Here is a 16230-nt window from a genome sequence, read left to right as displayed (position 1 = left end):
TAGACGAGGCTTAAGTGAATTCTCTGGTGGTCCAGGGGTTAGGACTGGCGCTTTTACTACCAGGGCCTGGGTTTGATCCCTGGTTGGAGAACTAAGATTCCCACAATCCATGTGGCAGGCCAAAAAAAAAAAAAAAAAAGACTTAAAATGACAACTCCTTGAACAGAATAAGGACTCACAAAACCACGCTGATATATACACACATGACAAAGAAAGAAGGGAAAGCTCTTCCTTACAGTGGAATGCCAACTGAAAACACAGAAGGAATGATGGAAGCAGTAACTGGTTCAGGGAAGTATCATTAACGCTAAAACTAGAGGTGAAACTTTCACAAGAGTATATAGTCACATACGCTCAAAATACTTCTTAATTAAAGAGAAAATAACTGAAGGGAATTCTAGAGGATAACATTTTAACCAAGCAATCGGAGTTAATATCCCGAGTAACGAGACAAACTGACAGCTGAAATTTCAGATAACCCAAATTGAGAGATTCTATAAAATAACTGGCCTGTTAAAGTATTTAAGGGGAAGGACTAAGAATAAAAGAGATAGTACACCTAAATTCAATGTGTGATTCTGGGCTGCTATAATGGACATTATTGGGACAACTGGTAAAATGTAAATATGTACTGTAAGTAATATTAACATACTGATGTTAAATGTTCCAATTTAGATAATAAAACAGGGATTATGTAACTGAGAATCCTGTTCTTAGGAAATATTCCTGGAAGTATTTAAATCTTAAGTGGCATGCAGCTGCAACTTATTTTCAAAAGGTTAGTATGTATACAAAATGAAAAGCAAATGCAGCAAATGTTAACAACTGGTAAGTCCAGAAGAAGAGTATTAGAGTTTTATGTCTTAACAGTTTTTCTATAAGTTTGAAATTATTTTAAAATAGTTATTAAGAAATTAAAGGGACATGTCAACTGAATGCAACAAATGTGTGCTCCTTGTTTGATTACTGATCTGAAAAAAAACACTTACAAAAAGAATTTATGGGAATTCCCTGGTGGTCTAGTGGTTGGGAGTCTCTGTTTTGATGCTTGTGGGCCCAGGTACAAGCCTTAGTCCAGGAACTAAGATCTCACAAGCCATGCCACACAGCCCCCCCAAAAACCCCCCAAAACAAGAAACCCAGTAAAGCACATGAGAAACTTAAGGGGAAAAAAGAAATCTTAAAAAAAAAAAAAGGATTTATGAAACAGTCGATTTGAACAATGAGTATTTATTACATTGAGGAATTATTAATATTTTAGGCATGCTATTGTGGTTATGTTAAAAATAAAAAAGTCCATCTCTCATAAACATATATATGAAATACCTACAGATGAAATGATATACCTTGGATTTGCCTCAAGATAATCCAGAGGAGACTAAATGGAGATACAAGACTGCCACGTACTGGTAAGCACTGAAGCAGAGTGATCGCTCCAGGGCAGTTACACTACTCTCTCTACTTTTTCATGGTTGAAATGTCCCTCCAAAAACTTAAAAACTAAACTTTAAAAAATAAAAAATAAAAAGGTGAGAGTAAGAAAGAAAAGAACTAGTGGAGAACAAAAGGCCAAACTAAAACTTCCAGGGTCTCTAGTGAAACAAAGGTGAGGAGCACTGTATTAAAATCCAGGTGGGGCTAGTGGTAAAGAACCCGCTTGCCAATGCAGAAGACAAAAAACAGAAGGGTTCACGAGGAAACTAGAGTTGAAAGAGACACATGTACCCCAATGTTCATCGCAGCACTGTTTACAAGAGCTAGGACATGGAAGCAACCTAAATGTCCATCAGCAGACGAATGGATAAGAGAGCTGTTGTACATACATACAATGGACTATTACTCAGCTATTAAAAAGAATGCATTTGAATCAGTTCTAATGAGGCGGATGAAACTGGGGTCTATTATACAGAGAGAAGTCAGAAAGAAAAACACCATTACAGCATATTAATGCATATATATGGAATTAAAAAAGATGGCAACAATGACCCTATATGCAAGACAGCAAAAGAGACACAGATGCAAAGAACAGACTTTTGGACTCTGAGAGAAGGTGAGGGTGGGATGATTTGAGAGAATAGTATTGAAACATGTATATTACCATATGTGAAATAGATCGCCAGTCCAGGTTCTATGCAAGAGACAGAGCGCTCAGGCCCGGTGCACTGGGACGACCCTGAGGGATGGGATGGGGAGGGATGTGGGAGGGGGGTTCAGGATGGGGGACACATGTACACCCATAGCTGATTCATGTGAATGTATGGCAAAACCCACTACAATATTGTAAAGTAATTAGCCTCCAATTAAAATAATTTTTTTTAAAAAAAGAGAAGGGTTTGATCCCTGGGTCGGATTGGGAAGACCCCCTGGAGGAAGGCATGGCAACCCCCTCTGGTATTCTTGGCTGGAGAATCCCATGGATAGAGGAGCCTGGCAGGTTACAGTCCAGAGGGGTCGCAAAGAGCTGGACACGACTGAAGCAACTTAGCACCAGCATGCACCAAGGACCATTCTTAATTATAAAGGCAAACTCTGTAACACAATATGTGCTCAATATTCTAAGGAGATTTTAAGTCACAGATCCTGTTTCAAAGCATTTAATACTAAGGATAAAGAAAATATTGACAAAGTGTTTCTCATATTAGTCAGTGAGCCTCTTCCTAAACTACCTAAACTACTTCCTAAGTCTTTTAAAACATCTTGTTGAGAATTACTGACAAATAAGGACATAGGAAAGAGGTCTAGAATGAAAGACCATCATGTTTCTCCTTTGACCATCATCTTGAAGTTGTCTACATCCATCCCTACCTAAGAGCAGAGTAGAACTGAGTATTAAGGCAAGGAGCTCCCAGAGCCAAAAAAAATTCAACCTAAATTAGGCCCAAAGCTGCTCAGGTTTGACAACGTCACTGTCCAACATCAGGTCTGACTATCTTCCAAATTAGGTCACATCAGCGTGCTTAGCCTTAATCAACAGCACCTGTGTACTTGTGAAAAGGAGCTGTGAGATCACATGAAGAGCTGAGCTGTAAATCTCACAACCCACCTCTCCCACAAACTCTGAGATCCATCATTACCTAGTCCAGCTCCTATATGATAAAGGGAGGGAAGAAAATAACCTCAGGTTGTATTTTCTCTTTTTAAGTCTTATCCTTCTTCATCTAAGGCAGTTATCAGTTCCTCCAGTTGCTAAATCTAGGCTGTTCTTGCTGGGCGCTCTGGGAGACCCTCCTTACCCGGCCTAGGTTAACAAGCATTTTCAGAGTGGAGGAAGATGGTGAGTAAGCAGCAGCACAGCATCATAAAATCCTAGACATCACTTTGTGATAAAAAGGAAGAAATTGCTGCTGAATCAACAGAGATGCAAGAGAAGTCAAAAGAGCAGCTGGCTGTGGAGCCAATGGACAAGCAAGGAAGAGGAGAATCCCTCCACCACTTGAAAGCCTTAGGCTAATCTTAGGTGAGTTACTTAAATTACCAAAACTTACTTAACCTTTTACTTATAATACTCTGGTTTTCTCACCTAAAAAAAATAAGAGACAGAGCCCATATAAGGTTGCTTTGAGGACTAAACAAGGTTAACATACGTGAAAGCACCTAGCATATAGCCTCAGTTGAATCAGACTCTATTCCATCTGTGAAGCAGCTCAGCGATCACACAACTGAATCCATGAGGACCAGACCCCCCTTCAGTGCTCCGTGCCACTGCTTTTAATGGCATGTCCTCAGAGACTCCTGAAAACTGAGCCCTACACAGGACATTGGTAAATCCCTAACCAGGCTGAAAAGCTTCCTCTCCTACTTTTGCCTTCTGTGAGAGAAGAGGAAAGAGTACAGGAGAGGGGAGAAGGCCTGACAGATGGACCCTGCACCAAGATCCGGGAGCAAAGCTGGACGGCCGGCCTAGTTCCTCCCAGTGATGTAACACAGAGCCCTTGCACTGAACCACGTTTCTCTAGGCCCCTCCTCGGTATCTAAGCTCCACTCAGAGGTCTGACTCATTTCTATGGGTCACTGCCGAGTCAAGAAAGAAAACTGGCATCTTGCAACAGGGAGGCCTAACTAAGGATGTAGAAAATGGGAGAGTCCAGAATTTGGATGGGTGAATAAAAGCAATGAGGAAACAAATATGAGGGTCAGTTCTTCCCAGGCAATAGAAACATATAAAGGATACTGCTCTTCTTGAACTACAGAAATTTCTTTTCCAAACAGAGATGAGTGAACTAATTACAAATCATTCAGAGTGACTGGAGGACCACACCTCCACAGAGGGCTGTAGAAAGCCAGATCCCTACAATCTTACTAGATTGTACCCCTGCTTCCCCTGGACAACCGAGGCCCTCAGTAAAGACAGAACCACACATGAAGTTGCCAACAACTGCTGGCAGAATGACTGTTCAGAGTAAGCCCTTCACGACAGCACCTCAGAGAGTTTAGTAAATATTTACCACCTCTAGGAGCTTCTAAAATAATTTTTCTAGTACTAAGACTACCTTACCATGGTTTCCATGACAGTAGCAGTAGATGGAGAGCGGGTGGAAAGCAGGGAGGCCTTCTAGTTTGCGAGTATATACCTGAAGCTGGAGCCTATAAAGTCTGAGGATTGCTCTAACCTCTCAGTGTCTCCTCCTTCCTCCAGGTAACATACAGTTTGCTAAAAATTATATTATTTAATGGCGTCCCAGGCTGTTCATGGTAAAGAATCCGCCTGCCAAGCAGGAGACTCAGGTTTGATCCCTGGGTTGGGAAGACCCCTTGGAGGAGGACATGGCAGCCCACTCCACTATTCTTGCCTGGGGATTCCATGAACAGAAGAGCCTGAAGGGGTATAATCTATGGGGTCACAGAGTTGGACATGACTTAGTGACTAAACAATAACAATAATAAATACTTAAATACTGTCCCCTTATGGGAAGTCAGTGGCCTTCGGAGACTAAAATTCAAAGGCTTAAGGAAAAGATATGATCTGATCTACAAAATCCCTAAGGACTCACATTAGTACAGGGTTACTGAACAAACTGGGTTCCAAGTATTCTACAACCGAGAGTCACTTGTAAGTGAAATGAGGATTTAAGGGGAAAAAAATCAGAAATGACTCAAAGCCCATTCCCTGGAGAATCTTCACAGACTGGATGCGCCTTGGAGAAAACCTAGAAGGGACATACCTCTAACCAAATGCAAAACTGAGACCTGTCCAGAGCTTAAGAGGAGGTTCCAGCTTGTTTGAGCCACAGCCCCTGCCTTTAGCCTTGCTTCAAAGTGGACAGGGTCCTTCTCCGCAGAGGAGTGGTCGACCAGGAGCTTTGAAGGCTTGTGAAATTAGAAGCTACGTGTTCTAATGGCCTCCAATCTTTGGCACTATTTTTATCTCATTCCTCAAATATGGATGGGGATGGGCAAGAATTCCCCATTCAAAGAAAAGAACAGGGCCAAAGAGAAGAAAGGATACGACACATGGTCCCTTGGGTAGAAGGGTCACAGCCCCTGCCTGTGATGCTCCTCACCAGCACTTCACACTCCAGGCCTCGAAGGGCCTTTCCTCATCACGTCCAGCTGACTCCGGTCTCTTTGCAACCCTCACTGGGTTTTTGTTTTTACCTTTCTTCTGAGTGTTAACTCAGTCTTTAGATGATAACCTCTGGAAGGCAGGCCTTGGGTCTCCCTACTGTGTTCCTGGGCAATAGGTGGGACTATGCTGCAAACAACCAAGCCAGAACAACCAGAGATCAGTCAATACTAGGTTTTGAGTGCAGAGATGCGTGACAAGACCCAGAGAAGAAGCCAGTAAGTCTTAACCTTAGTCACTCTGATCTAGTGCGAGCCACACACGAGGTTAGAAACTGGTAAGGCATGTTGGAAAATTCAGATGCAAAGGACAAAGGGCATAGAAGGAAAGGAGGAAGGCCAAGACAAGCTGAGAAACATCTAAAGCACAAAGGATATCAAGAAAAAAAGGAGACCTTCCCTCCCCCTTCTTTCTGGAAACAGCTGAAAGTTCACTCTCAGACAGTCCAAAAGAGCAAGAAAATAAATGCTTCATCCCTTATGAGATCCCCTTTTGCCATATTATTTCACTTGCTAGCAAACATGTCACTCCTCAAGGAATAGGATGCTGTGGTACAAATTAGAACAGGATGACCCTTCCGGCAATCAGGGTGGGAAATAAACAAGGGTTTCACTACCCTTGGGGTCTTTTCCCCTCCACCCAACTGGTGCAGTGATCAAAGGTAATCGATGATTTTCTTGCTACAATTCTAGAGGTCTAGTGCTGGAACCCAGGGCTCAATAAATACTTTGACAATGACAGTGGTCATTTCTAAACATGTAGATAATTTAAAATGCCAGGCAATTCTGGCAGTCATTTGTATTTGTTTCGGGAATACATTACTTTTAGCACTGTTAGCTGCCTTGTTAGTGCAACAGGTAGCACTCAAAAAATAGAAGCATTTTTTATGTTCCTAATTGGATTTACCTTAGCTGATAACAACAGAAGACAAACTCTGATTCATCTCATACAGAATTACAAGGGAGAAGCATGATGGAAAGTGTGTCTGTGAACAGACATATTTGATGGATAACCTACAAGGTTGCTGTCCAGGTGCTTCTTGATTTACAAAGCTCCTTTTTGTATGTGTTCTGCCATCCTGCATCTGAACCAACATTCCTTCAAACTTACAGTATGAATTCCACCTATCTGCTTGACCACCCTCTAACATCTGATCAAGAGCCGTGACAAAGTCAGAAGCAGGGAAATTGCCCGTGAAGAGCCTAATAATTTACTTGTCCCGTCCCCGGATAACCACTGAGTTGAATGTATTAGGTCTTACAAACAATCCAGCCATGTCACACTTCTCAGTCTCATATTCCTAAGTATGTCTCTTCATGTATGAAGTGAAGTGAAGTGAAGTCGCTCAGTCGTGTCCGACTCTTTGCGACCCCGTGGACAGTAGCCTACCGGGCTCCTCTGTCCATGGGATTTTCCAGGCAAGAATACTGGAGTGGGCTGCCATTTCCTTCTCCAGGGGATTTTCCCAACCCAGGGATAGAACCCGGGTCTCCTGCATGGCAGACAGACGCTTTACCGTCACAGGAAAGGGATAAATGATCAACTCTGGATTGTCAGGGACAGGGCAAGAGGAACAAGTGGGGGGAGGGGTCAATTATTCAGTAGTCTAAAATCCCTATTCGGGCCCAAGGCATCGCCTCACCCTACCCTCTTTCTCAGCATCTGTATGTTCCCTCCCTTGTGTGTATGCCATTTGGTTGTGAAGGACAGTCCCCTAGGTCCCATTCACCCATAACAAAATACAACTCACTTTTCCTTAGATCTTCACTCATTCTAAACGCCCACTTAACATCACCGGCAACTGAGGGTCTAAATGAAGTCAACACTATCTAAGAGGAGGCTCCAAGGTCTAGTGCAAGCTCCTATCAGACCCACCCCCCAAAACACCTACACACACATACATTACTCAATATATGACCCTACTGAAACAGGGTTAAATATTAATTATAGCTGTGGCCTATATGTGAAAGGAATGTCAAAAATAAATCCAGTAGATCTGGATGCTATATCCCTTCCTCATCAACACATCCCCCCTCCACCCATTTTCACAGTAGTGGCTGCTGTTGCTATGACAACCTGTCCAGGAAGTTGGCCCACACTTCTTCCTTCAGGAGCAGGAAGTCAGGAGCAGTGTTTGTGTTGTCTTAGAAAAAACTTTAAGGCCTCCTCCCCCACCCCCACCCCCCATCCGCTCCAGTATCCCTCCTCAACCCCATTTCTTAACTCCCTTCCCCACCCCCCACACCTACCTCCTCTAACTCATCCTTGGCATCCAAACTGGTTGAAAGTAGCAGCCTCCCCCCTCCTGGGGCTCCTGCTCCCGCTCCTCCTCCACCTCCCGCTGCTCCCGAAGCAGCTGCTGCTGCTGCCCCCTTTCCCTTCTGTAACTCCATGGCTGCAGCCGGGAGACGGGAAAAGGCCCGGGAGTGGATGGGTAGGAAGTCCTAGAAACGGGGAATCTAGGACTGACAAGGATGGGGGGCAAGAGGGACAAGGCGGGATAGGGGGTAAGGGTCCCTGGCCTCTGCACTCGTCCCTCCTCTCCGAAAGCGCTCCTGTGCAGGAGGCGAAGGCAGGCGGGCCTCTAGGTCGTGCCTCTGGACTGGCAGTGCTGAGGAAACGCCGTTAGCTCTTAAGTATGCAGGGCTAAGGGTCTGCGCCCCTACGGGAAGTGTAGGAGAGGCTTCTGTCCCTGAAGAAATGGAAAAGGAGCCCTTTCTGGCTTCTGACCCTAAGAGAAGCTGGGAAAACCTTAAGTTTCTACCTCAGGAGGTGGGGGAGAAAAGGAGTCCTGCCCCTGAAGTAGGGGGTAGGAATCCTTCCTGGCTGATGCCCCAGGGATTGGGGAGCGAGGTTCCTTTGGTTCCGGCCCCCAGGGGGTGAGGGTGAGGCAGTAAGCGCTATAGGAGGACACGGACGACCAGCTTCTCCCTACACCACACAGAGGCGGCCATGGTGGAAGGGCGGGGGGTGGGAAGGCCAAGAGCGACGGCGGGGGAGGGGGAGGAATCGTGGAGGCCTGCGCCGGAAGTGAGCAGTCGCGGTCCCTGGACTCCGCCAATAGCGGCTTCCGCGGTGGCTCTCAGTCTCGAAGGAGTAGGCCGACGTTGGCCCACAGGCCTTTACCCCGGCTGCCAATAGTAGAGAGCAGAAGAGAAACCAGTCTGATGGACAGCCAGAGTGTCCAATCATATTCCTCTTCTGCTCTCGGAGGGCGGGACGGAACGACTTCCCGGAGGTGGGTGTGAGAGATCAGGAAGGAGAGAGGCTGCGCCTGTGTGGGTTGACGCGCGTGCGCGGCGCTGGCCTCCACCCTCCTTTCCTCCCTCGTTCAGAAGCTAGGGTGGTACTGGAACCAGGGCACTGTTCGTCCCTAGGTGGCTTTGAGAAACCCGAATCCTAGTTGTGAATTGACATAGCAGGGCCAAGGGGCAGAACCCTAACCCTTAAGCAGTGTCAGAGCAAATGCCATTGGATGGTGTGAAGCCAGCTGCCGGAGCTAAGAGTATATATCACACAAGCTATTGGAAGCGTCCGTGCAACTGGAGTTATCAGCCAGACACTGAGGAAAAATAAAAGCATGGACCTACTTTTGCACACCGCTCATTAGAGTCATGCACGGATTCATTATTAGGCTTCTGGAAGCTCTGTATTGTCCTGCTTTATCTGTGTTCGGGTCAGCATTTGCCTCTAGCAATCCAGTGTGGAAGCTTGTTTTTGACGTTCTTTTCCCTCCCGTAATTCAGTCAGTAAAGGCTTTTTATTAGAAATGTTTCTGGAATTTGTTCTTCTCTGGCCTATGTATGTGTGTATATGTATGTGTATATACATATATATATAGTATATCCTTAGGGATTACAGTGGATTCAAGCCCATTCAACATCATGCCACTTCTCTAATCATACTAAACTACCCTCTCAGACACCTGAATTTCCCAAATCCTTAGTAGAAATTATGTGACTCACCCTATCTAGTCAATATGGTTTCCCAAGACTTATTTTTTAAATTATTACAATTTAAAAACCTGTAATAAAAACTCATAACAATGCAAAGTAGAAGGAACCCTCTTTTTTCCCTTTGACCCCATCCAGTCTCACTTCTCTTGAGCCATCAGTGTTACTAATTTGTTGTATATCTTTCTTTACTTTTTAAAAATACATAAACACATATCCACAATTCTTTGGTTGTTTTCATTTGTTTTTTTAACGAAAATAAAATTGTTTTACGATTTCTTTCTTCTTGCTCAATTAGTATTTCTATCCTGACCATTTTTTTCTCCCAAATCAAAAAATGGAAATTAACTTCATTCCAACTAACAACCTCATAATATTCCCCTCCTCTCTTGTGGAGAAAATGAGCTCTTCCCTGATGCTGCCCCCACCTAGCTGATTTCCAGAAGGAAAGACCTTCCATTTGTCAAAATCCACCCACTGTTGAAGGCAATTGAGGTTAAAAATAGCAAGGTGGTGTTGTTTCTTTTTTCCTCCCTTGGCAGGGGAAGCTATAGTTACCATTAATAGGAATCAAATAATAAGGCCCTAGAATCAAGAAAAAATTAAAATGAAAAGACTCACAGTGCTGCAGAAAGTTCCTCCATCAAAGAAAAAAACAAACAAATCAATGCCTAATAATCCCGAGAGACTTCTGGGTTTGACAATAAAGGAATCTCCCTACCTCAGAGAGAATGATGAATTACAGGGTTTGGGTAAAGACTAAAAAGGCATACTTATAAAATTTATAAAAACATAAAGCTGAGACTAGTAGCTAATAGACCAGATCACCATATAGCACTGAAAATGTTATTAATGAGGTCAGAGATTGAACTAACAGAACATGAAGTTATTTAATAATGGAAAGTGTGCTTACCTGTATGCCCAGGCCTAGGCTAGAAAGGATTTAAAACAGGGATAAATGTGAGCTCCTAAAATTAATATTAAAAAATTAGTGAAGTGAGATAGGCAAAGATTTCTTTTTTAAAAATATTTCTTTTTTTTGGGCTGCACTGGGTCTTCATTGCTGTGTGTGGGCTTTCTCTAGTTGTGGAGAGTGGGGGCTTCAGTAGTTCCATCATGTGGACGCAGTTGTCCCAAGGCATGTGGAACCTTCCCAGACCAGGGATTGAGCCTATATCCCTTGTATCGGCAGGTGGATTCTTAACCACTGAACCACCTGGGAAGTCTGCAAAGATTTCTTCATAGACACAAAAATCATAATGGAAGGATGGATGAACTGGACTTAATTAAAATTAAGATCTGTTGGACTTTCTTGGTCCAACTTCATGCCAACACACCATGGTGCAACTTGGCACAACTAAACCTGTGCACCAAACTACTGCACCTGCGCTCGAGTGTGTGTGCTACAGCTGCTGAAGCCTCCACTCTTCGCACCTAGAGAAAGCTCACTCGCACCAACAAAGACCCAGCACAGCCGAAAATAAATACATAAATGAAATTTTAAAAAAAAGTAAGAACTGTCCATTAATAGACATCATTAAAAGGATAAAAGACAAGCCGTGGACTGGGAGAAAATATTTGTAATGCACATATCTGATAAAAACTGTCATCACAAGATGATATTAATAGGTAGGTAGGTAGATAGAGATATATAAAACACAGGAAACTCTCATTTGAAAAGTGGACAAAAGACGTAAGCTGGCATTTCACAAAGAAGGACATCCAAATGGTTAAAAACACACGAAAAGTTTGTTAATATCAAGTCATTAGGACACGGAGGTGTGCTGCGATTCATGGGGTCGCAAAGAGTCAGGCACGACTGAGCGACTGAACTGAACTGAACGGAGGACAATATTGATTGAAATTACAAAGTGATACTGGAAATTCTAGCCACAGCAATTAGAAAAGAAAAAGAAACAAAAGATACCCGAATTGAAAAGGAAAAAATAATATTGTATCTATGCATAAATGAAATCCATAACCCCATATAGAGGAAACCCCCAAAGAATCCACAAGAATCCACTAATAAATGAATTCAGCAAACTTGTAGGGTACAAGAGCAACACAAAAAGCCCCAGTTGTGTTTCTGTATAACAGCAGTGAATAATCTGAAAGGCAATTTAAGAAGACAATTCCGGGAATTCCCTGGCTATTCAGTGGTTAGGACTCTGAGCTTTCACTGCCGGGTCCTGCAAGCCACATGGTGTGCCAGAAAAAAGAAAAGCAGCAATTCCATTTATAGTATCTTCAAAAGAACAAAATACCTAGGAATAAATGTAAACAAGGGAGTAAAAGACTTGCACTCTGGAAACTACAAATTATTGCTGAAAGAAATTAAAGAATATCTAAACAAATGGAAGCTATCCTATGTCCGTGGGTAAGAAGACAATATTGAAGTACTACAACTGACCTACAGATTTAATGCAATCTCAGTAAAAATTCCAAAGCTTTTTTTTTTTTTGGTAGAAATGGAAAAGTCAATCTACAAACTCACATGGAGTTGCAAGGGGCTCTGAATAGCCAAAATAATCTTGAGAGAAAAAAAAAAGAACAAAGTCAAGGACTCACACTTCCCATTTTAAAAATGACTACAGTAAGCTATAGTAATAAAAACAGTGTTGTGTTGGCATGAAGATAGACATATAGGTCAAGAGAATAGAATTGAGAGTCCAGAAATAAAATAATAAATTTATAGCTAGTCAATTAAAAAAGTGGTTTTTGGTTGTGCTGGGTCTTCGTTGCTGTGAGCAGGCTTTCTCCAGCTATGGAGAGCTGGGGCTGCTTCCGATTACGGTGCCCAGGCTTCTCGCTGCAGTGGCTTCTCTTGTTGCAGCGCACAGGCTCTAGGGTGCAGACTGCAGTAGCTGTGGCTTGTGGGCTCTAGAGCTTGGGCTCAGTAGTTGTGGCACATGGGTTTTTGCTCCAAGGCATGTGAAATCTTCCCAGACCAGGGACAGAACCCGTGTCCCTACACTGGCAGGTGGGTTCTTATCTGCTGTACCACTAGGGAAGTCCCAATAGCTAGTCAATTTTTGACAAGGGTGCCAAGTTCATACAATGGGGAAAGAACAGTCTCTTCAACAGACAACGATGGGACAACTGGATTTCCACAGGCAAAAGAACGAAATTGGACCCCTACTTCACACCATTTACAAAAATTATCTCAAAGTGTACCTACAATCTAAATATGAGAGCTAAAACTATAAATCTGTTAGGAGAAAACATAGGACAAAAGCTTCATGACACTGGATTTCAAAATGGATTGATTCTAACATATGATACCAAAAGCATGAACAACAAAAGGAAAAAGAAATTAGATATCATTAAAATTTTAAACTTTTGTACACCAAAGGATATTATCAAGAAAGTTAAAAGACAACACATAGAAAGGGAGAAATATTTGCAAATCAAATGAGGGTTTAATATCCAGAATACATAAAGAACTCCTAAAACTCAAAAACAAAAAAAAAACAAACCCCATTAGAAAATGGGCAGAAGACTCAAACAGATATTTTCCCAAAGAAGATATACAATTATAAGCATATGTACAGTTGGTCAACATCATTAGTAATAAGGGAAATACAAATCAAATGCATGTTATAACATGGATGAACCTTAAAAACAATATGCTAAGTGAAATAATCCAGATAGGAAAGAGTAACTATTACATGATTCCACATATATGAAATATCTAGAATAGACAAATTCAAAAAAGTAGAAAATAGATTAGAGGTTACCAGGAATAAGGGAGGTGGGAATAGGGAGTTATTCTCTAGTGGTTATAGATTCTCTTTTTGAGGTGATGAAAACATTTTGGGGATAATGGTGATGGTTATATAATGTCATGAATGTAATTAATGCTGCTGACTTACACACTTAAAAATGGTTAAAACAGTAAATTTTGTTACATGTATGTTGCCACAGTGAAAATATAACCTTTAAAAACCACAATGAAAAAATAACCTTTGACAAAAATCATAGTAACAAGGATTTAAGCAAGAATATGAGAAACCCAAATTGAGGGACATTCTACAACATAACTGGTCTGTCCAAAATGTTAAGCCTCTTAGATCTAAGACTGAAGAACTCTTCTAGATAAAAAAATATCATGGATTAAAAAAAATACCATGGAGACATAAGAACTGTACATAATGTGTGATCCTGGGCTGGATCCTGGACTGAAGAAAAATGTTTTCTATAATATGCATTATTGGGACAATTGGAAATTGGAAAAATTTGAATACATGCTTATAGACTAGATAGCAGTAAATTTCCTGACTTCAATCAATAATTAATAGTAAGAAATGTCACATATATATTTTATACATATTTAGAAACAATATATTAGTATGTATATTTATACATATATATAATCCTAACCCTTTATGTTATAGATATACAGCATATATAGATAGGGAGAGAGAATGATAAAGAAAATGTAGTAAAATGTTAATTGGTAAATCTAGTTGAAGGGTGTATAGAAGTTCTTTGTACCCTTCTTGCAACATTTCTGTAATTAAAAATTACTTCAGATTTTTAAAGTTTGAAAAAGAAACTTATGAGATATCACTAAACACTTATGAGAATTAAAAGACTGACAATACCAAGTGTTGGTGAGGATGTCTAGTGATTAGAACTATCATATACTGCTGGGTGGTGTGGAAATTAGACTAATTACTTTAGTAAACTGTTGAATAGTATCTACCAAAGTTAAACAATTGCCCATCCCAGGACATATTAATTCCACTCTAAGTTTACAGCCAAGAGAAATTACTGCATGTGTTTACAAAACAGCATGTATAAGAATTTTCATAGTAGCACTCTTTATTACAGTAAAACAACCAGAAACAATTGTGAACCAAAAACTACTCTTAAAAAAGAGTCTTCTTTAAAAAACTAGAAACAATCAGAAAGTTCATCAATAATAAAAAGGCTGTAAAAAGGAATATCTCTATACATCTCTATACTTATATATGCTTTAAACTGGGGCTTCCCTGGTAGCTCAGCTGGTAAAGAATCACCTACAATGCGGGAGACCTGGGTTTGATTCCTGGGTGGGAAAGATCCCCTGCAGGAGGGCATGGCAACCCACTCCAGTATTCTTGCCTGGAGAATCCCATGGCTAGTGGGCTACAGTCCATGGGGTCGCAAATAGTTGGACATGATTGAGTGACTAAGAACAGCACAGCATACTTTAAACTGACTCAACATTGTAAAACAACTATACTTCAATTAGTTGAAGTATACAGTCCATGGAATTCTCCAGGCCAGAATACTGGTGTGGATAGCCTTTCCCCTCTCCAGGGGATCTTCCTCACCCAGGGATCAAACCCAGGTCTCCTGCATAGCAGGCAGATTCTTTACCAGCAGAGCCACAAGGGAAGCCCAGAAATACTGGAGTGGGTAGCCTATCCCTTCTCCAGGGAGACTTCCCGACCCAGGAATCAAACCAGGGTCTCCTGCATTGCAGGTGGATTCTTTACCAACTGAGCTATCAGGGAAGCTCATACTTCAATTAAAAAAAGAAAAATAATAGAAAGGATAAATAATTATAGATATATTAATACAATGGAATAATATATAGTGGTAAATAAAGAACAAACTCTCACAACAGTGGATGCATTTCACAGACATAATGTTGACTGAAAGAATCCCAACCCAGCACCAAAAAGAAACGATGCCTTAAGCCATGAAAAAACATGGACGAATCCTCAAGGCACATTACTTAGTGAGAGAAGTCAATCTGAAAAAGGCTATATACTGTATGATTACAACTTTATGACGTTCCAGAAAAGGCAAAACTGTGTGGCAAGCCAAAAGATCTGGTTGCCAGGGGGTGGATTATGGGTGGAAGGATGAATGAGGAGAGCACAGAGGATTTTTCGGAGAAGGCAATGGCACCCCACTCCAGTACTCTTGCCTGGACAATCCCATGGACGGAGGAGCCTGTTAGGCTGCAATCCATGGGGTCGCTAAGAGTCGGACACGACTGAGCAACTTCCCTTTCACTTTTCACTTTCATGCATTGGAGAAGGAAATGGCAACCCACTCCAGTGTTCTTGCCTGGAGAATCCCAGGGACCGGGGAGCCTGGTGGGCTGCCGTCTATGGGGTCGCACAGAGTTGGACATGACCGAAGTGACTTAGCACAGAGGATTTTTAGGGCAGTGAAAATACTCTGTATGACATGATAGTGATGGACACATGTCATTATACATTTGTCCACACCTGTAGAATGTACAATACCAAGGTAAACACTGAGGTAAACTAGTCAGTCTGGATGTTAACAGTGTGTCAGTGTAGGTTCACCGGTTGTAACAAGTGTACCAGTCTGGTGGGGGATGTGGATAATGGAGAAGGCTATGCACATGTTGGGGCAAAGGGTATGTGGGAAATCTCTGTACCTGGCCCTCAGTTTTGGTGGGACCTTAAATTGCCTTTGGAGAAGGCAATGGCACCCCACTCCAGTACTCTTGCCTGGAAAATCCCATGGACGGAGGAGCCTGGTGGGCGGCAGTCCATGGAGTCGCTAAGAGTTGGACACGACTGAGCAACTTCACTTTCACTTTTCACTTTCATGCATTGGAGAAGGAAATGGCAACCCACTCCAGTGTTCTTGCCTGGAGAATCCCAGGGACGGGGGAGCCTGGTGGGCTGCCGTCTATGGGGTCACACAGAGTCGGACACGACTGAAGTGACTTAGTGTAGTGTAGTG

At 42.2% G+C, this 16230-nt stretch overlaps 1 protein-coding gene across 1 annotated transcript in view; it reads right to left on the bottom strand.

Annotated features, from left to right (window-relative positions):
• Window positions 1-9323, bottom strand: part of INTS3 (integrator complex subunit 3) — a 39820-nt gene extending 30497 nt beyond the window's left edge. Inside the window, exon 1 of the mRNA XM_086392808.1 lies at window positions 7813-9323. Coding sequence (XP_086248934.1) covers window positions 7813-7956 — 144 coding nt within the window. The 5' untranslated portion in view covers window positions 7957-9323. The remainder of the gene's footprint in view (window positions 1-7812) is intronic.
• Between the last annotated feature and the right edge of the window lie 6907 nt (window positions 9324-16230).

Source organism: Bos grunniens, chromosome 3 (assembly GCF_055505025.1).
Source record: "Bos grunniens cultivar Pamir isolate PY7600 chromosome 3, Bosgru_T2T1.0, whole genome shotgun sequence".
Classification (NCBI taxonomy): domain Eukaryota; kingdom Metazoa; phylum Chordata; class Mammalia; order Artiodactyla; family Bovidae; genus Bos; species Bos grunniens.
Note: the sequence above shows the minus strand (reverse complement) of the source record. Positions and strands in the feature narration are given on the sequence as shown.